Here is a 22904-nt window from a genome sequence, read left to right as displayed (position 1 = left end):
ATCAAACCAACCTTATATATGTCATAATGAACTTGCTAAGCATTTCTTCCGCTCATACTTGCCTGTTTTTAAATTTAACCTCTAGTGAGGATTAACTTGCGCCGTTTAGCCGCATAATTCAAGTAAGCAAAGAAGAAGCTTTTGGAAGGTAGTTGGTCAAGGGTTTGCGAACTAGTGTAAGTTCTATTGTGTATAGTTGTTTATATTATATTATATTATTTTATACTAGTGAATTTTATAGTTGGGCCTAATATACTTCTTTTCGAAGTTATACTAAGGGGTTTAGCCTTCAGATTGGAATTTATTGAAAAGAGTTTTAAAAAAAAGTGAAAATTTTATGTGTGGAATTTGGATTTCTTGTTTCTAGGACTGTAACCTTAAAAGATCTTGGATTGGTTTGGGATCATAAATGATAAATATCTCCCGCTGACATTTATTTATTGATTAAACAGGTTATTTTAGATTGAGGTTTCATAGTGACGACCAAATCCTCTGACCCCGGATTTGGGGGCGTTACAGATATAATCATCACTGGTAGTGATGATAGGCATATTCAGAATATAAAATAATATTTGGATGACACGTTCACTATTAAGGATCTTGGAATTCTTCACTATTTCTTGGGAATTGAGATAAATTACCTTGATCATAGTATTGTTATGAGCCAGTATAAATTCATAAGGGTGTTGTTATAAGAAAGTAAGATGGATGTATCTAAGCCAGCTGTTACACCACTACCTTTAAATCTTAAGCTTTCTGCTGGAGATGGTGATTAAATTTCAAATTCTGAAGCATATAGATTTATTATTGGTAAATTGAATTATTTTACCAATACCAGGTCAGATATCAGCTATACAATATAACTATTGAGCCAGTTCTTACAGTCTCCCACACCTGCTCATTATGCAGCATTACATCATACTTTGAGGTACTTATCTTTTACCGCATAACAAGGTGTTAAGTTGCAAAATCCTGATAGATTGATTCTGCAAGCTTTTTCAGACTCGGATTGGGCTTCTTGTCCAGACTCTAGAAGGTCTTTTACTGGATATGTGTTACTCCTAGGAGGCTACCCTATTACAAAGAAATCAAAGAAATAGCCCATTGTGTCAAGATCCAGTTCAGGGGCTGAGTATAGAGCTATGGCAGCAGCTTCTGAGGTTACTTGGGTTGTACAATTGTTAAAATAGTTAGGAGTAAATCATCTATTACGGGTCACTCTTTTCTATGATAATCAATAGCTTTGCATATTGCTAAGAATTCAGTTTTTCATGAGCGCACCAAACACATAGAAGTCGATTGTCATTTTACAAGAGACAAGGTTCTTGAAGCGTTGTTATAGTTATCTTATTTGCCAACAAAGAACCAACTTGTAGATATCTTGACAAAGGTTCTTCATTCTAGTCAAATGGTTGATTTATGTTCCAAGTTAGGCTTGATAGATGATCATCTGAAGCCTCACTTAAGCGGGGATGTTAAGAGTAGTCACTATGATAAAAATAGATTAGAATTACAATTAAAAAATAGTTAGTATCTTTTCTATTATTTAATAGAATTATAGCTTGCAGTTAGTTACAACTAACTTTGGCCCCAAACTGAAGCTGCTGTATATATATATTTCAAACCATTCTGTACCAATTAATCTTTTATTTTCTCTTGAGTAAATTCAATCAATCTTCTCTTTAGTTTTCAATCTTTTACATTATCATTATAGATTTTTATGATATTGTAAAATTGATGAAAATGAGTTTTTTTTCCAGCATGAAAATAGGAGAAAATAAACAATTTATTATTTTTTATTTTATTCACTTAAGGTCTCAGATGTGTTGTCACTACAAGAAATTTGCAATCAGAAAACGGTTGACAGACAACGGTTAAAAAAAACCGTCATCATAAAAAATCATACAACGGTGAATTGAGTTTGCAGAAAAAACAATTGTGTGAAATTCACAACAAACAACGGATATCCATCTTTTTTAAACTGTTGTACAAGTTGTATCCTCTCATCGAGTCATACAATGGTTTTTTAAATATAGTATTGTTGTAGATCTTTAACACAACGATTTTAAACCGTTGTTACTATGTTAACTTATAAGGATATAAGACAACAATTTTGACATTACATTGTGTAATTCAGGCAACGGTTTTTCAAAAAGGTTGTCCCCTAAACAATCAAACAACATAATGAAAATAGTTGTCAGAGGAATTTCAATGGGTACCACATATTGAGGTGGCGACACGTGATATGTGGTAAATCATTCACAAGGATTGCTGATGTGCCGGAATGAGAGCCCTTCATTGAAATGAGATTTGATATCGGCCGTTAGATCGAAAAATAGCTGATAATCTTATACAACGGTTTTATGTTAAAACAAAAGTGTCGTCTTAGTTGGTCTTATACAAGCTTTTAGATATTATGTTGTGTAATTCACACAACAGTTTTTAGAAGGGTTGTCTTAGAAACCTTCATATAACGGAATAAAATAGTTGTATGAAATAGTTATTTTATAATTTCAATAGGCACCGCCTGATGAGGTGGCACCCCATGATAGGTTGTAAATATTTTACTCGAATTGCTGAAGTGTCGGAATGAAAACCCTTGATTGAAATGAGATTAGATATTAGCCGTTAGATTGAAAAAAGCTGATATTCTTACACAACGGTTTTATAATAAAAAAAGCGTTGTCTTAATTTATCTTTACACAATGGTGTTTCAAGGAAACCCACTACAAGAAATTTGACTTTTAACTACCAATTATAAATGTAGGTAAAACTTATGTATTTGTAGGTAAAATGATTTGTTTGCCAATATAATATTGGTAGTGATTGGTAGCTAAAAGTTTGTAAAGAAAGAGTGTTTACTGACATAAGTTTGTATTGGTAGGTAAAATTAATATGGGTCCCACGTTATTTCCTAATCAGCGATGAGTCATCTGCTGATGTGTAAATAGCTTACTTGAGCAAGATTTGCCACATGTTACACCATCACTCATGCGCATGGCACTTTATAAGTGGTCCATGTGGCACTTTGTAAGAGGCCATTTGGCAATCTATTATTAGTCCACGTGGCATCTCAAGAACAATATTTATTGGTCCAAGTTGAGGCTTAAAATTTGTCCATCTATTTGATATTTAGGTGGTTCTTTTTGATGGTGACTTTTATATTGGTAAATTAACAAAAAAAAATAATTCTTAAGATACAATAGTAAATGGCATCAAAATTTCTTGATGGCAAAAAATAAATTTCATTCAAATTAAAAAAATGTAAACGATCATAAACCTGTAGAGTGATCATAATCACTTTAATATACAAGATCTTAAAATATCTATGTAGTAATTATAATATTACAACAATTTTGTTCTTGACATTCATGAGTTGAAGATCTTGTTGAACTTTCTAAATATGCACCACAACTAGTATCATGCGTAGTATGTCCAAAACTTCCGGATGAAAATCATTAGACTCCACGCATATTGCTACCTTTCCTAAAAACTTCATCAATTTTCTTCATAATATATGCTCCCAGACTCCCCATTGGCCCTGTATTTTTAACAAACTGACTTCATTCTCAAAAATATACAGAATATCGACCAATTTCCTAAAAGCTAGAAGCAATATTGTATTTATTGATTGAATTTGTTGACCGGAAAATCTGGCCCAATGCCAATGTGATTTATAATACTCAGTTCTGTACTGATCAAGGATAAAAAGACAATTTAGATTAGCTTTATAGATTAAAATAATCGTCAACAAGATGGCAAAAAAAGGTCAATTGAATGACACAATCCGTTAAATTTTTTTTTAAAACAAACATGAAAAGAATGAAAAAAGAATTAGAACTTTTTAATGCATACAAAAACTTACATTACTCTCAAAGGGCATGGCTACTTGATGAGGATCAAATTTTCAAGTTCTGGAGAGTCCGGCTCGATATGTAATTGAGAAAAGTTACCTGTAAAAGATAGAAAAAGAGTTACTTTTTAAAGAGATGAGATCTATTTCAATGAGTAAAATGACATAACTTAATGGTAACCAAAACAACACCTTTGCAAATTTATGGGAGACTACATAAAGGTATTTGTGCCTGCTCTTAAATTTGGAGTGAAGTGGGTGGGGTAGAACGTGACCGCATAAGTTGTGGTTTTTCAAGGAAGACTCGGGAGGTCCTATATGCAAATTAATTATCTTCACTATAGAAGGATATACATAGCTAGAGCTAGGTAGTTATCTAGATAAATAAGAAAGTTGAGCGGCAAAATGGGAGAACTAAAATATTTCATTTGTCGACTGTGATACTATTAAGTATTAATTACATAATAAAACCATTTTGTAGAATTATAGTATATAATTCATAATAATTTTATTTATTTAAAAATTATTTTTTATCTTAAATTTAACCATCAGACTATATTTGATCTTGATCGTCAAGTTTAGATTTAAAATTTGATTTTGCTAGAGTAGTAAATGGGATCGGGTGGCTCGCGAGCTCGTCCGACTTGAATTCGTTTAAATTCGTAGCTTATCGTGCTCGAATTAGTTTAAATTCGGGTAGAGATTTTAACTTATTTAATCAATGAACTAGCTCGACTCATTTTGTGTTCCAGTAAAGATTTAGACTTGTTTAAATATAAAATTAAATGAGTAAACTCGTCCGACTCGTTAAAAAAATACAGTTTGACTCTACTCGCAAAAGTAAAAGAGCCGAGTTTGGGTACTGATTTTGGCACAATTTTGGCACAATTAGTTAAACGAGTCAACTCGACTTGACTCGATTACGTCCGACTTGATTTATGTCCGAATTAAAACTCGATCTCGCTCAACCCAAATTACAACCCTAACTTATGCTATTAATATGAATTTGTATTTAGGTACGGAGAGAGTATAACAAAGAGATTAAGTGTGTGTTTGATATTGTTTGTGCAGCACAACACTAGCGAAAATTGCGTTTGACCTAAAAATTGTTGTTAGCGAAAGTATCTTCACCATGTTTTAAAAAATATCATTTTTAAATTTAAGCGGAAAAAAGTTGCTTATTTCACCATTAAACCTCACCAAAAGATTACTTTTAACATCTTTAATATCAAAATATAGATCTTGTACCCCTTACGACAGTTTAGGAATTCAGCTCATTGTGTGTGCGTAATCAATTAACGGAAAGGGATAACATAGATACATATATAAAAAATATTATTAAACAATACTAATTTTTATAATAGCACAATAATTTTTAACAATAATTCCAAATAAAGTCTAAGCACCGATAGAATAACTTAATCATATATATTAATATTATTATTTGTTTTAAAAATTTAAATAAATTAATATATAATTCAAAAAAATGTTTAGTTTCTTTCGACCTTGAGCGCGGCACCAAAGTAAATACTAAAATTATTAGCATACTTTTATATGGCTCTATTTGAGAATTTGAGAATTAGCTGTTAGCTTTAGCGATTTAAAATTAATATTTTGATTAGGTGATTGAATAAGCTCTTTTGATTAGCTGACTGAAATTAGCTATTTCAAATAAAATTGTTTGATATGTAGCGGTTTCAAATAGTTTTTTACATTATACTCTTGAAAAAACTCCTCCTAACAGTTTTTTCAAATTTAGCTTTTTGAGACAAAAAATTATTTCAAAAAAAAATAACTACCAAATATTAATATTAAAGATTTTATTTTGGTTAAACCTTTAACTCTAACTTGTAACAAAAAGTTAATCTTCCAAACGAAAACCGGGCATGTGCTTTATTATGACGATTTGTAAGCCACCTATATTAATTTTCAATAAAATATCCGGTAATGACGGCATTATTTACCCCACTCGGCACCTTATCCTACTGACTAGATATAGCATTTTCTATTACGTCTGTTGAGTCTCACGCCTGAAAGTCTCAAACTGTTCGTATCTAATTTAATTACCTATCAATTTGAATTTATATTTGACATCTTTTCAATAAAATACTTCTATTTTATCTCAAATTATAAAATATTATTTTAAATAATTGAGATTCTAACAAGAACAGTTATAAATAGTATAACACAAGTATTAATATCACAAATACAGATGTCTTCTTTTTATGAAAATGTCGTTTTTATCATATATAACCTTACATATCTATATCTACATTAGAGACCATAAATTAAAATGATATCAAATTAGAAATAAATTACATAATATAAATATGAACATCTTTGAAAAATGTTATGAGGAAAAAAATGTAAAGCAACCCATATTGAAATAAACATGTACCTTATACATTTTTTATGAATAATTGTGATATTATAAAGGAACAATATCATATGTCTTTCTTCAAATGGGAGGAAAAGTTAATATTTAGTAATGCCAGCAGAACCTTTCATCTTGTAAGAAGTGGTGGAGAAAAACCGGCGATCCAATATTTGGAGTAGTTTATTTAATATAAAGATGAATATTGAATGAAAAATTGACACGTAAAACAAAATACGAGGCACCGTATGTACTATCACGTATATTGGATTTAACTACCAAAAAATTTTAGGATAAAACTCATATTTTCCAACTAATATGTATTGGTAGGAAATTTATTAGTAGGTAAACATCAATTTTCTTGTAATGACCATTGTAAAAGTATTACTGTATAAAATGAGATTCCCGGTTAACAATATTAATTTTTAAAATATTTTTTCGATCATCCAACCGTACAGATGTTAAGATATATCAATTTTAGTAATATAAAAAAATTATTAAAAAATTTGAAATTCATCTGGGATGTGAGGAGTAGAAAAATGAAATAAAAGTACCAATCCCGACAACGAGACTCGCTCAGGATCTACAAGATTAATTTTTAAAATGATTTTTTCGACGATCCAACCATACAAATGTTAAGATATATCAATTTTAGTAATATGAAAAAATTATTAAAAAATTTAAAATTTATCTTGCATGTAAGAATTAGAAAAATCTAGTAAAAGTACCACTCCCGAAAACGAGACTCGTTCCCGATTTATAAAATTAATTTTTAAAATGATTTTTTCGACGATCCAACCATACGGATGTTAAAATATATCAATTTTAGTCATATAAAAAAATTATTAAAAATTTTAAATTAATCTTGCATGTTAGGATTAGAAAAATCCAGTAAAAGTACAACTCCCGAAAACGAGACTCGTTCCCGATTTACAAGATTAATTTTTAAAATGATTTTTTTGATGATCCAACCGTATTGATGTTAAGATATATCAATTTTAGCCATTTTAAAAAATTATTAAAAATTTTAAAATTCATCTTGCATGTCAGGATTTGAAAAATCCTGTAAAAGTATCACCCCCGAAAACGAGACTCGTTCCCTATTTACAAGATTAATTTTTAAATTAATTTTTTCGACGATCCAACCGTACAGATGGTAAGATATATCAATTTAAGATATATGAAAAAATTATTAAAAAATTTGAAATTCATCTTGCAGGTAAGGATTAGAAAAATCCAGTAAAAGTACCACTCCCGACAACGAGACTCTTTCCCGATTTACAAGATTAAATTTTAAAATAATTTTTTCGACAACCCAACCGTAAGGATGTTAAGATACATCAATTTTATTCATATGAAAAAATTATTAAAAAGTTTAAAATTCATCTTGCATATCAGGATTAGAAAAATCCAGTAAAAGTACCACTCCCGAAAACGAGACTAGTTCCCGATTTACAAGATTAATTTTTAAAATGTTTTTTTCGATGATTCAACCGTAGGGATGTTAAGATATATCAATTTTAGTCATATGAAAAAATTATAAAACAATTTGAAATTCATCTTGAATGTCAGGATTAGAAAAATCTAGTAAAAGTACCACTCCCAACAACGAGACTCGTTCCCGATTTACAAGATTAATTTTTAAAATGATTTTTTCGATGATTCAACCGTAGGGATGTTAAGATATATTAATTTTAGTCGTATGAAAAAAATATTAAAAAAATTGAAATTCATCTTGCATATCAGGATTAAAAAAATACAGTAAAAGTACCACTCCAGCAAACGAGAGTCGTTCCCGATTTACAAGATTAATTTTTAAAATGATTTTTTCGATGATTCAACCATAGGGATGTTAAGATATATCAATTTTAGTCATATTAAAAAATTATAAAAAAATTTGAAATTCATCTTGCATGTCAGGATTAGAAAAATCCAGTAAAAGTACCACTCCTCACAACGAGTTCGTTCCCGATTTACAAGATTAATTTTTAAAATGATTTTTTCGATGATTCAACCGCACGGATGTTAAGATCTATCAATTTTAGTCATATGAAAAAAATATTAAAAAATTTAAAATTTATCTTGCATGTCATGATTAGAAAAATCTAGTAAAAGTACCACTCCCGCAAACGGGAGTCGTTCCCGATTTACAAGATTAATTTTTAAAATAATTTTTTCGATGATCCAACTGTACGAATGTTAAGATATATCAATTTTAGTCATATGAAAAAGTTATTAAAAAATTTGAAAATCATCTTGCATGTCTGGATTAAAAAAATCCAATAAAAGTACCACTCTCGAAAATGAGAGTCGTTCCCGATTTACAAGATTAATTTTTAAAATGATTTTTTCGACGATCCAACCGTACGGATGTTAAGATATATCAATTTTAGTCATTTGAAAAAATTATTGAAAAATTTGAAATTTATCTTGGATGTCAAGATTAGAAAAATCTAATAAAGGCACCACTCCCGACAACGAGACTCGTTCCTGATTTACAAGATTATTTTTTTGAAATGATTTTTTCGACGAACCAACCGTATGGATATTAAGATATATCTATTTTAGTCATATTAAATGTATTTCGCGCGATAGAAATATAAAAACTAATAAATGTACTACTCAACAACACGAGATTTAGAGGTGATAGATAAAATAATTTTTAAATATATGACTTCGATAATTTAATTGTAAAAATAATTAAAAAAATTGAAATTTTTATTCCCTTTGATTTGATCTTAATTAAATGAAAAAATAATTATTTAAAAATTAACTACTTTAAATTTGATTTTTTAATAATATTACACCATTATTTTGTTTCCCTCCATCGGTCAATCATTTCCCCCTTCACAAAATTTGGTTCCACCCTTTAACTCCCCTCGTTCCCCCTTTTAACTCCCCTTTTTCTTTCAATCTCAGACCTTATTTAACTTATATCTTTCATTTACCTTTTCTTCTCAAATCAGTCTCCTACTTTATTCTTGATTGATAATTTTTCATCCTCTTTGTTATTTCTCTGTTGGGTAACTCTCTCTATCCCTCTCTCTCTTTTCTCTCTTCAATTGAAATATAATGATTTTGGGCTTCTGTAGTGCTAGTTGGATATGAGGGCAAAGTTTAAACTAAAGAACTGAGAAAGAATTCAACTCTAACAGCTCTCGAGAGTGAAGATCTAATAGCTCGCATCTCCCCTCACTCTGTTCAAATTCAGAGGTTTGAAGAGCAAAACATTACACGTTGGAGTGTAAAGATTGAATTGGGTAAGTTTTAAACACCAAGTTTTCAATTGGGGTTTGAATTTAAAACCCTATTTTTTAATTAGTTGAAATTTTGATTTTTTAATTACTTTTAAGTAGTCAAGGATACGGCTCAAGTAGAAGAAAAAGGCTGCCTCTGCTCCTCTTTCTGTTACCAGGTGATTTATAAATATGTGATTATTTGTGTACAAGGTGATAATCAATTAATTATGAGGATGATGTGTTATGTTATTATATTGGAGATTGGTGATGATGTGTTCTGGTTTGAAAAATGCAGCAAAGGCTTCGTTCGGGGAGCAGTAATGGTACTTTTTCAGTCCAAGGGATCGGAAGTACCCTAATGGTGCCAGGCCAAATCGTGCAGCAAGTTCGGGGTATTGGAAGGCCACTGGAATTGATAAGCCGATGCTCACAACCAGTAGCACCGGAGGATCTATTATTTCTACAGGAAACTACATTAGTGAGGTAGTGTGAACTACTCTATTTTACTTTCATCTACATTTCGGTTAATCTAAAGAACAAGAGAAGTAGGTAATTTATCAGACCTGAAGTTAATTTTCAAACTTTCACTTAATTCCTGAAGTTTAGTGTTTATGTTTAAGAGTGGCAAAGAAACCCCAAGTTCTTATGTAATATATGTGTATACCTTAATTTTTTAATGCCATTTTCTTTTATCACAGGTTTGACCAAGTATATTTTCATTGTCTGACCATGGCGGTGAATTTTTGGTGGCGGTCAGAGGTAGTGTTAGGGATGTCTGAGCATATGGATGCTTATTACATGCGCAGAATAGTAAAAAGGTGCTTTTTGTCCTTCACAAAGAGAGCGAGATATGTTTAAATACGGTAAATACTATTAATATGCATATTATTGAACCAGGGTACCAATTGTTTACAAAGATCTTTTTATCAGCCGAGTTAGTATAATTCAAACTACCTTACTCTTCCTTCTGCAATTTGGCTCTTCGATTCTTTGTACTTCAATTTTTATTTAGAACTTTTCTCTTTAAGCTGGTAAGAAAATTGTCATATGCCATGATTATATGTCTCTAATTTGGTTGTCATAAAAATACTTTTTGGTTATGAAAGTGAGGGGGAAGAAGAGACTACAAAGAGCACCAGATTAAGGGAAATGAAGAGGAGCAAGTGTATATGTTCTCCTTTCACAAATCCTAACAAAAATAATGAAAGTTTCAAGCTTAATTTAGAAAAGATTCTGAAACAGAGTCTGGGAAAAATAGTAGAGGTTGGAGCGAATGGCTAGGGTTGTTGGTCAACTGATTGGGTTGCAAGGGTTCTAGCAATGAGACTTCCCAGACTGGACCTCCTACATAAACAAGAAGCAATATTGCTAAGTCAGGTAAAACTGATATTTCAATACAATTAAATGCAACTCCATTACAACTACTCTTTCAACTTCAATACGCAGGTGCTGATGCTTTGTGCTTGACAGAGAACATCACCTTATCAGAAATAAGGTGCAGCAGAAAGGTGAACCAGGCAGCATGAAGAGGAAGCCTGATAAAAATATATGGCAAACATATGCGGACATTGGGTTTTTGCTCTCTTCTCCTCCGGCATATCCTCTGCCATCAAGAAATGAGCTCTCTCTCCCTCTCCTGCTCACTCTCTCTGTAATTGTTTGTGATTTGGTTATTTTTATTATTTATTTACTTTGGTTAACATGCATTGTGCTTATCTGAATGTTTATGTGGGAAGAGGTCTTATTTATTTTGGTTAATTGCTTCCAGAAGATGCATATGTTATCATCTAGCACATTAGTCATAATTCAGGCTTAGGAACCTTTGATATAGACTTGATTTGTACCAATTGAATCGGGTTATCATTTGATGATCTATACACAGTTCCGTGTATTATACACAACTTGGTCATATTAGTTGCATCTGCAGGTAGATTATGTACTACAGGTTAATAAACTATCTATTCAAAACTTCTTTGTTAATAATGAAGTTTATAATTGAACCTAGAAGAGATAGAATGTTTATAAGTCTGTCACTGAGACAATCTTAGTTTTTTTCTCTTTATTGATATATTGCAAAGATAGTCCACATAATTTAGCAAAAAAAATAAAATAGTCCAGATATTTGAAATGAGTGGTTTATTTTTATTTTCTACAAACTGTGCATTCTTTTATATCACCTTTTCCAGGCTATCATTCTTTTTTATTAATTCTTAATTTGTTACAAATAAAGATAAGTGATGAAGACTATAAAATGGAAAAAGAGTAACTACTTTTTATTGGTGACAATTTACATTAAAACTTGATTATGTAGTTTATTTATTAATTCTGAATTTGTTTTTATAAATTAGTAGCAGTAGGAAGTCTGTATCCGGTTTTTTATGCTTACATATGAGTTGCAACTGGACATAATGATAAATCATTTGCTCTTCCTAAGGTCAAGCCAGAAACTATTTATATTATTGTAACATTTTAATATTTTTGTTGGAGATCTATAAATTAAATCTTTTGAAACCATTTAGCATTTATTTAATTATATTTCCTTATTGTTCTGAAGGTGAATGGGCAAAATTTAACTCATATAGATGGTGGAAAGGTTTCCATCAATAACTTGTAGGTAGTGGCCCAGGATTCAAATTGCAGCTTTGCTTATCATCCATTCCAGAGGCTGCTGGCTGCTGGTAAGCATTTTTTGTGTTCAAAATGTAAGCTGCACTCTTACTAGGTTTCTTAGAAATTAAAATTTGTAATTGTTAGCTCTGGCTGATCTGTTTGCACTTATAAAAGTTTTATAGGTTTAGAAATTAATATATGTGTGTAATTCTTGATGCAGCAAACCAACATATATGATACTTGGAACAAGAACTTGGTGGGAAAAAATAAGAACTAGGACTAGGTGTGCCAATTCGAGTGAACATTCTCTTGTTTTTTGGGCAAAAATGACGGATTATGTATGTTGAGAAATATATTTGAAGTTATTTGTAATTCTTGTAGAGAACCTTTGTATTGTAAATTTAATTTCAATTATAAAATAACAATTGGATCATCATAATACAATTTTATTTTAAATTTGGTTTATTTTAAACAATGTGATTAATTTTGTAAACAGTTGTGAAAACCACTTAAAAATGATGAAAACCGTTGTATGTCTCACTGCACATATTTTTTTAAAAAAACCTGTTGTCTTTTGATATTTTTTGCAATAGTTTAAATCTTTTAATCCATTGTCTTTTAAAAAAATATTAATGACAACGGTTTTAACTAGTTGAAAGAAGCTTATAAACTGACGTTTATGAAAATATCGAATAAGTTAACAACAATGCACTACTAGAATTCTGTCAATAGACATCGGTCCTTAGACATCGGTTGCTCAGACGACCTGAGCAACCGATATTAAAGTTCTTTTAGACATCGGTTATTTTAAAACCGATGTTACTTAATGTTTTAGACATCGGTCCAGAAAATAACCGATGTCTATACTTATTTTTCAAAAATGAAAAACGTTAGTTAGACATCGGTTTTCTATATAACCGATGCCTTTGTTTTATAGACATCGGTTGTATTTTACAACCGTTGTCGATGGTTAACTTAAAAAAAATTAAAAAAAAACGCGGAAACTTTCCCCCCTTATTCCCCAAATATTCCCCCCTCCTAACAAAAAAAAACCCGTTTCTCCCCCCTAATTATTTTTCCTGTCTCTCTCTCACTCTCTCTCTGCTCTCTCTCTGAGCTCACTGTCTCCGGTTCTCTTTCCCTTTCTCTTCTATCTCTCTGCTTCTCTCCCTCTCTCTCTTCCATCTCTCTCTGTCTCACACACACCATATCAGTTTATAATAAGTACATAGGTTTTAATTAAACCCCAAATTGAAGAACACCATCAGTTAATCAAAATCCATCTACGAGAAACCCGAATTTCTGAACAGGTATGTTTGTTCAGTAAGGTTTGTATGTTCGATTAGGTTACATTTGTTCAATTAGGGTTTGTTCATAAATTTTAATGGGTTTTTTTTCCTTTTTGAACAGGTTTTGAGATTCATTGAGCCAAATAAGGTTTGTACTCTAATTTTATATTTTTTCTTGAGTTGTTTTAAATATGCATGTATATATATATTTACATAAATCTGCATTTTTTTAACATAAATTAGGTTTGTGTTCTTGTGTATATATATTTATGTTTGCCTAAATATATCAATTAGGTTTGATATTTGCATGTATTTTTCTTTTTTGGTTGATATCTTCTGATTTTTGTCCGTTTAAAGTTTTAAGTAATAGTATGTTTTTAAATTCGACTTTGTCCATTTGCAAATTATCTCCTCAAGTCTCGGAATTTGACAGTGCCTGCACATTTTACTTCAAGGAGGTTAGAAATTCGTATTCGTTTGCTTTTTTCCTTTTTTTTGTATACATTATGTAGGAAGGGATTTACCAGTAACCGATCTGTCATTATTTATGTATACATTATCTGATTTGGATTGTTGTTTATGTATCAGATTTAGTGTATCGTTCTCTTTTAATAGATAAGATGCCATGAATGTACTAGTTGTCATTTGTGTAAAATCGTTCAATTTTTTAAGGGCATGTTTGTTATTAATTCGCGCTTGAATATGTGCACTTGTATTGATTATGCTAGTTAAACAATGTTGACTTTCTTGGTTTTGTTTATGTGCACTTGAATATGTGCACTTGTATTGATTAATTCGCGCTTTGATGTTAAAATGACCATCAGGTGGTTAGGTTGCTAGATTGCTGGTCATACATTTTCATTTATGATTAAGTCGTGGATATCGAAAGATAGGGATTCTTTAGAATTTGAAATTGGCGTCGAAGAATTCTTGATTTTCGCTGAAGAAAATTGTAAAGATCCTAAAAGAATTCCTTGTCCATGCGGTCGATGTGTGAATTTTAAAAAATTCTCAACCAAAATCATAAGGGGACATATCTACGATCATGGTTTTACTTTGGGGTATGTTGATTGGATTTGGCATGAAGAAAAATCTACTAGGAGTACTAGGTCTTCTATAGGTAGTACACGTCCTACTTCAGACCAACCTATAGAGCACTTTGTTGCATCAGAAACTGTTGAAGTTTGTGAAGCGGCTTTTAATTCGGGTAATTACGATAAGGATTCATATGATTTTCAGAGGTTTGTTGTTGATGCGGAACAACCGTTGTTTGAGGGCAGCGAGTGCACAAAGTTAGAGTCAATGTTAAAATTGCACAACTGGAAAGCTAGGTTTGGTATTAGCGACACTGCCTTTACTAAGCTGCTCTCTTCAGTTGGCTCAATCCTTCCCAAAGATAATGTGTTACCTCCTAACGCATATGAAGCGAAGAAAACTTTATCCGATTTAGGTCTAGTGTATATAAAAATTCATTCGTGTCCCAATGATTGTATACTGTATAGGGGCATACATTCTGATGCTTCTCAGTGTCCTCATTGCAAGCTGTCACATTGGAAAGTCCGGAAGAATGGCCAACTTAGGGTCAATGTTCCAGCCAAGGTCATGTGGTATTTTCCTATAATTCCAAGATTTAAACGGTTATTTAAATCTCCCTCTACTGCTGAACTCATGACTTGGCATGCAAATCAGCGAATAAATGATGACAAGATGCGACATCCGGCCGACTCTCCTTCTTGGAGGAATATCGATTACCGGTGGCCTGCCTTTGGTAGTGAATCTAGGAATATTAGGTTGGATTTATCAGCGGATGGTATCAACCCGCATACTAATGGGTTAGTCAATCGATATACATGCTGGCCAGTAGTGTTGGTAACGTACAATCTTCCTCCGTGGTTATGCATGAAAAGGAAGTTCATGATGTTGTCAGTTTTAGTTCCTGGTCCACATGAGCCGGGAAATAACATCGACGTTTATTTACAACCGTTGATTGATGATCTGAAAAAACTTTGGGAAGAAGGTGAACCAAACATTTATGACGCCTATAGTAAATCATATTTCACTCTAAAAGCAATTTTATTGTGGACTATAAATGATTTTCCACCATATGGAAACTTGTCAGGCTGCGTGAATAAGGGTTATAAGAGTTGTCCAATTTGTGGTGACGATACAGTAGCTAAATATTTAAGTCACACTAGGAAGATGTGCTTCCAAGGTCATCGCCATTATTTGCCTAGGCAGCACCCTTATAGGAGGCAGAAGGCGGCCTTTAACGGACAACAAGAGTTGGGGAATGCATGTCAACCCCTTTCCGGAGAAGAAGTGTTAGCGCGTCAGGAACGAATTGATTTTTGTTTTGGAAAAGAGTTGAAGAAGTCGAAGAAGGTGGAATGTCCATAGAAGAAAAAATCTGTTTTCTTTGAGTTAGAATATTGGAAATATCATCATGTTCGCCACTGTCTCGATGTTATGCACATCGAGAAAAATGTGTGTGATAATCTGCTTGGGACGTTATTAAATATGCGAAAGTCAAAAGATAGTGAGGCGGCACGTCGTGATATGATTGATATGGGTGTTAGACATGATTTAGCTCCTCAAGTAGGAGAAAAGAAGACATATCTGCCTCCTTCCCCTTTTACTTTGTCAAAGGTTAAAAAAAGAAAGTGTTGAACTCATTCTTGTCTATGAAACTTCCTTCTGGACATGGATCAAACATAAAAAATTGTGTATCCATGTCTGATTTGAAGATATATGGGCTTAAGTCCCATGACTGCCATATCCTTCTCCAACAACTCCTCCCTGTTGCCATTCGATTCGTTCTCCCGAAAAGTGTTAGGGTCACAATCATACGACTGTACTTCTTTTTTAATGCTTTATGCAGCAAAGTTGTCGATGTCTCGAAACTCGATAAATTGCAGTCAGATGTAATAATAACCTTATGCGATCTAGAAAAAATATTCCCTTCATCATTTTTTGATTTAATGTTACATCTTATTGTCCACTTGGTCCTAGAAGTGCGTTTATGTGGACCGGTATTTTATAGATGGATGTATGCCTTGGAATGATTCAATAAAGTGCTAAAGAGCTACGTACGAAACCGATATTATCCTGAAGGTTGTATGGCAGAAAGCTACCTTAAAGAAGAATCAGTAGAATTCTGCACAAAATTTATGAGCCAGACTTGTACAACTGTCGGCATTCCAGTTGAGCAAGGCAAGCAATCTGGTCCATTATCTGCCGCGATAATAAAGGTCGTGGAAGAAAAAGAGCGAGATGAGGCTCATCTGCATGTCCTTCAAAACAATGATGAAGTGTATCCCTATATCATGCACGTTTATTTTATTAACTTGTCCTATTTGTTTGAAGATGTAATTTTTGTGGGTTATTTCTAATATTTATGCATATTCTCAGAATGCACAAGGAGTATTTGGATGAAATTTATCGAGGGAAGAAAAAAGTGTTCATTGGCTCATGGGAGAGCACAATCGGCTATTTGCCGATTGGTTTGAAAAAAAAGTAGGTTTCGTGTATTGTCTACTTAAATAGTTGTTAGTTGTAGTTTGCAACTGATGGATTTTTTTATTATATAATATTATGTATGGGTAAGTAGTGAAATGAAGGGAAATCCCGATGCTGTTTCAGAGACGATACGCTGGCTCGCTGGAAAACCATCATTTTCTGTTTTAACTTATCAAGGTTTTTCAGTCAATGGAGTCCGATACTTTAAGAAAGACCGAGATGATGCGCGGGTTGTTAAAAACAGTGGAGTTTCTGTGGTTGCTAAGGCAGTCCAGGTGTCCAGTGCGAAAGATTTAAACCCCATTGAGAGTGATATGACCTTTTATGGCATAATCTTGGAAGTATGGGAGTTGGATTACCATGAGTTCAAAGCTCCACTCTTCTTGTGTAAATGGGCAGAGAATGATAAAGGCATAAAGATCGACGATCTTGGCTTCACACTTGTGGATTTCAATCGACAAGGCCATAAGAAGGATAAATATGTCTCTGTTGACCAAGTCAACCAGGTGTTTTACATTAAAGATCTGGTTGATCCTACTTGGTCGATCGTGTTAACTTCCACAACTAGAGACTATCAAGAGTTGTATAACGACGATGATTTGGGTGACACGATCATGGAACATCCTCCCTTCTACTCTAACATCCCTGCTTCTGATGTGACCAATGAAGACGTTGCGCATAGTATTAGGCCTAATGTTGAGGGAATTTGGGTTAAAAAATGATCCTGTTAATTTAGCTCTCTATACTTTTTGCTTGTTATAATTTAATCAGCATATTTAATTTTCCTTTGTAATTTTTTTGAGTAAATGAATTATAGTGACTAATGCATTTTTCTTTTGTAATTTTTCTTTTATAATTTTTTTGTATTTTGTTTTTGTATTTGTTTTAAAATTTTTCAGTTGTAATTTTGAATGCATTTTTATTCATGCATATGTAATTTTGAATGTATTTTAATTCATGTAGAGTTTCATTTATTCAGTGACTAATTATTTCTTGTTTTATTATTCAGAGTGAAGGACAAAAATGGCAAAGAAACAGAGAACCAACAAAAGCAAATCTAAAAAAGTTAAAGAGGTCGAAGAACATTGTGATCAGGAGGTTGAAGAGCACTGTGATCAGGATGGACAAGCACCAAGTGAACCTCAAACTGAAAAGCAACAGTCTGAACAAGAAACAACAACTAATTCTAATTCTGCGAAAAGAAGGTTGGGAGCTGCACGAGGGGTTTCCTCTCTTAAAAAAGTATTGGTAACGAAGGCCCAGGACAAGAGATTTAAAATCAGATACAATGAGTTTGGAGTTCCTGTCGGAGATACTAGGTGTACCTTACAGTCCTACATAGGGCACCTGGCAAGAACTATGATTCCTATCGACATTGACAGCTGGCCAAATGTGGATCGGGAATTAAAAGATAAATTATGGCTTGATATTAAGGTATTAAATTATAGTTGACACACACAACTTATTTTTAGTACTACTATCTAAGCCTTATAAACTTGTGTATTTTATTGTCCATAGGGTACATTTAAAGTTGCTCCGGAAAGTGAGGCTATGGTGCTTAAGTCTGCAGGAGAGAAGTGGAGACAATTTAAAACTGATTTAACAACTAAACACGTGATGCCATATGCTGAAAAAAAGAAGAAACTGAAGAGGCCTCCAAAAAATTATCGGTTTGTGGGTCAAGAAGCTTGGACGAGATTTATCGCGCAGAGGACATGTGATAAGTGGCTGGTATGGATGCATTTTCTTTGCCAGTGTACCCTTTTTGGATTTAGAATATTTACTTGGATATAATTATTCGTTGTATGATACAGAAACTACGCACCCTCACTACAAGAAAAAAGTCCATAGACATCGGTTTTTGGCCGATGTCTATGCTGTTTAGCAACCGATGTTGATGTCGGTGATGTCTATTCTAGATATCGGCCATAACCCGGTGTCTATACTGGCTTAGACATCATTTCTGGAAAAAAAGTTGATGTCCATACATTGTTTTTTTACAAAAAATATTAGAAATAAATAATTTAATAAATAAATTACACCTATTACAACAGATTAAACATATAATGAGCTATGTTTTTTCCACATAGACATCGAATATTTTCATTTATGTGATGTAAAATCAGATATTAAACATCAATTTCTTTACTTAAAGGTGATGTCTATATTGGCATATAGACATCAGTTTTATCCCAAATAAAGTGATATCTATGTTCAATTTAGACTTGAACATGTCATTCTTTGACATCTGTTGTTTATCTAAAAGTGATGTACATTAAATTTTTTGACATCAATTTTTCTTCTTTAAAAGTGATGTCTATATTGTCACATAGATATCAGTTTTATCTCACAAAACTGATTTGTATTTTATTGTTGACATCAATTTTTACACAATAAAAGTGATGTATATTTAGTTATTACACTACTTACACAATACAAAAAAATCAAATTATTTTTACACCAAAATAACAACCAAATATTATCATTCTCACATAAATGAGTAAAACAAATATGACTTGCATATTCATATTCTATTAAAACCAAATTGTGAATACATTGATCTGTAAAAATATTTCGAGTTTGAATTATAGCTTCTAAATGTTGTTAGAGGCAGTACATGACCCGACTCAGTGTATTCTTCTCTGATCGAACGAATCTACCTCGCGATCACCAACTGCACAAACATATGAAACATTCAGTTTATCATATCAAATGGCACAAAATATTGTAAAGTTTGAACACTAGTTGAAGATTTAAGAGTGAAAAAGGTAGAACGTACTTCCTCGGGAGGTTTTGAGCGGTCAAATGTCGACATATACACTTCAGCAGCTAAATCATATGCCGTCTGACATTCTGCTTCCTCTTCACTATGCAGAACTTACATAGTTCAAACAGATTTTAGACAGCATACCATGTATGGCCAACATTATTGGATCTTTCATTGCCAAGGACACTTGACTTCTTGTAACATCCCATGTATGATAAATAAGCAAATAGAATATATCTTAAACAAAAGCAATTTAACAATATAAGCTTATAAGCATATAAGATTTAAGGACTACCTGCACTACACCTTCAAAGTTACTTGAAGCAATCTGGCTTATTACAAATACCAAATACTATTGATGATTATTTTGGTTTGAGGGATCTTGAGAATTCTGTATAATATAATTCCAATGGGAACTTTGGAGCCATGGTAGAATGAAAGCAACATTGCACCTCCTACGTAGATTATAGTTCCTATAACTTTCGCTTGCCCTGCTCTACTCTTGATTGCAACAATCTCTATTCTACAGAACACAAAAATTGATAAACAAAATAATCAGGGGTACAATCATGTGGAGATGTAAATAGGTGTCACATAGATCAACTGCAAAGCAGTAGAAAATATTCAAAACTTTGAAATACGTATTTGGAACATACACATCGGATGATAAGATAAAACCACCACGCTACTAAGAAATTTGTATCTCAGTGTGGTGTTTCGGATCAAAAAATTAAATCACAGTATAATTTTCTTGGCAAAGGGGATTTAAACGGAGCTAGCGAAGAAGATAAAACAAGAAATAAAGTAATTACCGATAAGGAACAACCATGAGGAAAGTGATAGCCGGAAGTAAGTTTGTCAGTGCGCAAGCTACTGTTGGTGTTGAATGTTTTAGCCCAACAAAGTATGTAATCTGGTTCAATGTCATCCTGCACAAATATATCAACACACAACTCATTGTATATTGCAAGTTTGCGACACACTGCTAAAATCTTTTAACACTATGTAGTAGTAGCTAGTTTATATATTATTAAAACAAAAGATTTGAAGTTTAGTAGGTGATGATACCCAAATATAGAAGATAAAAAAATCTGAAAGAAAATAGGTACTGTCATCCTGAGCCTTGTTTTCCTGCATTAAGATAAATAAATATATTTAAAACAATAATTAAACTATATATCATCTAACTATACTACACCTAATAAAGAGAAATTAAATGAACCATTTTCATTTAACGTTTATGTTTACCAGTTTACCTGTTCTATCTGTCAAGCATGAACTATTATTATAGAAATGAGTTGAAATGCAGAATAAGATGTTCCATACAAACATAAAGCATAACAAATACAAAACAAACAATTTAACATGTCACAAAAGACCCAATCAGTTGTTTTAGGCCAATTAGTGTCTTCTTATACTTAAACAAAGACGAAGAAGATGCTGAACTCGAGTCATGGCCTAACGCTTGTGATTTCAGAAATAGGACACGCTGTTAGTGTTTGGCATGATTTGACAAGGCGTAGAAGCGTAGTGATAAGGTGGGATGGTGAAGTGAGGATAATAAACACCAGCTGATGAATCAGTAATCTTTAAGGTAACGAATCCTGATGATGCTGCAGTCGAGAAAAGTAGCACTGAAGTCGCTTCAGCATAAGGTCCTTGATCACTCCACGCCCAGGGTGGCTGCAAATCAACTCCTATACTCTTCTCTATTGCTCTTCCCTGTTACATGATCACATATAGGATAGAACACATATAAAACTGAGACCAATTATACAAGGCCTTACATCGACTTGTCATGTTCAAGATGAAAGTATACCATCTTAAAAAAAAACCTGATATATGTGGGTTGCATGAGCCCTCTTCGTTCAAGAAGACAGAGGTAACTGATATTTCAGGTAATTTAAATAACTATGTGGTAAGGAGATTGACAACTTATGGGAACCTAGCTATCATTAGAATTATTGATTTTCTGCTTCAGTGTGACATAAAGTTTGAGAAATTGAAGTACTAACCAGTCACTTATAGTCAAGTATAACTGGAGCAACATAATGAACAACCATGGCAACATAATGTACTTTTTATATACCTCAAAGACGGGAAGAAAACTTGAATTTACACCACTCCAGAAAGAAGGGTGGTGCTCTGGTGTATAAACTTGGCCTAGAGGCAGTTGAATGCCCATTATTGTAGAAGCAGAACTCTCCTCTTTTCGAGTGACCTTCTGCGGATGATAGAGTATTACCGATAAACTAGCTTTGTTGAAATGTAACTAGGTATTGAACTACTAATATTTAACTTACCCTAGATTTTGAAACCTCAGGGGTTTCATCTAAATGATTCTGGAAACTTAAACTCCCAAAATCATCCATCCCTTTAGCACCATCAGGAAAATAAGGTGGAGAAATTAGCAAGTTCAAATCTAGATACCGACCACTGCCTACATATGATTTATCAACTGATTTACCAAAACATTATTATAGAAAATGTTTGATCTATCAAGCATGAATTATTATTAGGTGTAGTATAGAAAGAAATGAAGCAGTTACCTGTTCGAGCACCCATACTAGAAGTTCTATCTCGGTCCATGGACTGGCCTCCAGCCACCATCATCCAAAGCACAAAAAAGGAACTGTATTAACATCAGGCATACCATTGTATCATTATTACTTTAAAAAGGATCCTTATAACAAATATTATAATTTAAAAATAAAACCCTTATTTAAAATTAGGGTTTCAATTTTCAGAAAACCCCCTTTACAAATGCTTACATATTCACCAATTCGAGTTTCGAAACTCCAAATCAATATCGTTTCAGTTCGAGCTTCAAACTCCCAACCAATATTGTGTTGTCATAGATCAATAAATTTCGAGCTTACAATTTGAGTTACCCATTCGAGATGAAACAACCAAATCGAGAGAGGTTAAAGTCGAGAGAGACCAGAGGAGAGAGGTAAGGAGAGGACAGAGAAGAGATGGTTGAGAGTAGAGATAACGTTGCAGATATGAGAGTTAAGACTTGAGAGAGAGGGAGAAAGAGAGAGAGCCAGAGAGGTGAGGGTCGAGAAGAGACCAGAGAAGAGATAAAATATATTTTACTTATTTTATTTATTTAATCACAAGATAGTGAAAAAAGAGGGGGAACAAAAATTTGGCTGAGGCGGTATCATTTGGTAAGTAACCGGGGAAAATTTTAACAAGTAGGGGAAAATAATTTGAAGTGTCGCGCTTTGAATTTTTTCAGTATTTAAGACAT

At 32.7% G+C, this 22904-nt stretch overlaps 3 protein-coding genes across 3 annotated transcripts; 2 read left to right on the top strand and 1 right to left on the bottom strand.

Moving 5' to 3' along the window:
* The first annotated feature begins 9348 nt into the window (after positions 1 to 9348).
* On the top strand, positions 9349 to 12519 carry LOC141683101 (uncharacterized). Its single transcript, XM_074487798.1, has 7 exons — positions 9349 to 9487; positions 9584 to 9642; positions 9762 to 9949; positions 10165 to 10284; positions 10573 to 10843; positions 10937 to 12144; positions 12297 to 12519. Exons 3-5 carry the CDS (start codon positions 9825 to 9827, stop codon positions 10745 to 10747), a joined length of 420 nt encoding a protein of 139 aa, XP_074343899.1. The 5' UTR covers positions 9349 to 9487; positions 9584 to 9642; positions 9762 to 9824; the 3' UTR covers positions 10748 to 10843; positions 10937 to 12144; positions 12297 to 12519.
* Positions 12520 to 14229: 1710 nt separating this feature from the next.
* Positions 14230 to 15762, top strand: LOC141686390 (uncharacterized). The gene has a single exon (XM_074491429.1). It carries the CDS (start codon positions 14230 to 14232, stop codon positions 15760 to 15762), a length of 1533 nt encoding a protein of 510 aa, XP_074347530.1.
* A 5359-nt stretch (positions 15763 to 21121) lies between these two features.
* LOC141686389 (uncharacterized) lies at positions 21122 to 22258 on the bottom strand. Its single transcript, XM_074491428.1, has 4 exons — positions 22198 to 22258; positions 21952 to 22088; positions 21738 to 21872; positions 21122 to 21370 (listed from the first exon to the last, which is right to left on the bottom strand). Exons 1-4 carry the CDS (start codon positions 22256 to 22258, stop codon positions 21122 to 21124), a joined length of 582 nt encoding a protein of 193 aa, XP_074347529.1.
* Positions 22259 to 22904: the final 646 nt, after the last annotated feature.

Source organism: Apium graveolens, chromosome 9 (assembly GCF_009905375.1).
Source record: "Apium graveolens cultivar Ventura chromosome 9, ASM990537v1, whole genome shotgun sequence".
Lineage (NCBI taxonomy): Eukaryota > Viridiplantae > Streptophyta > Magnoliopsida > Apiales > Apiaceae > Apium > Apium graveolens.
This window is presented reverse-complemented; position numbering and strand designations above follow the sequence as displayed.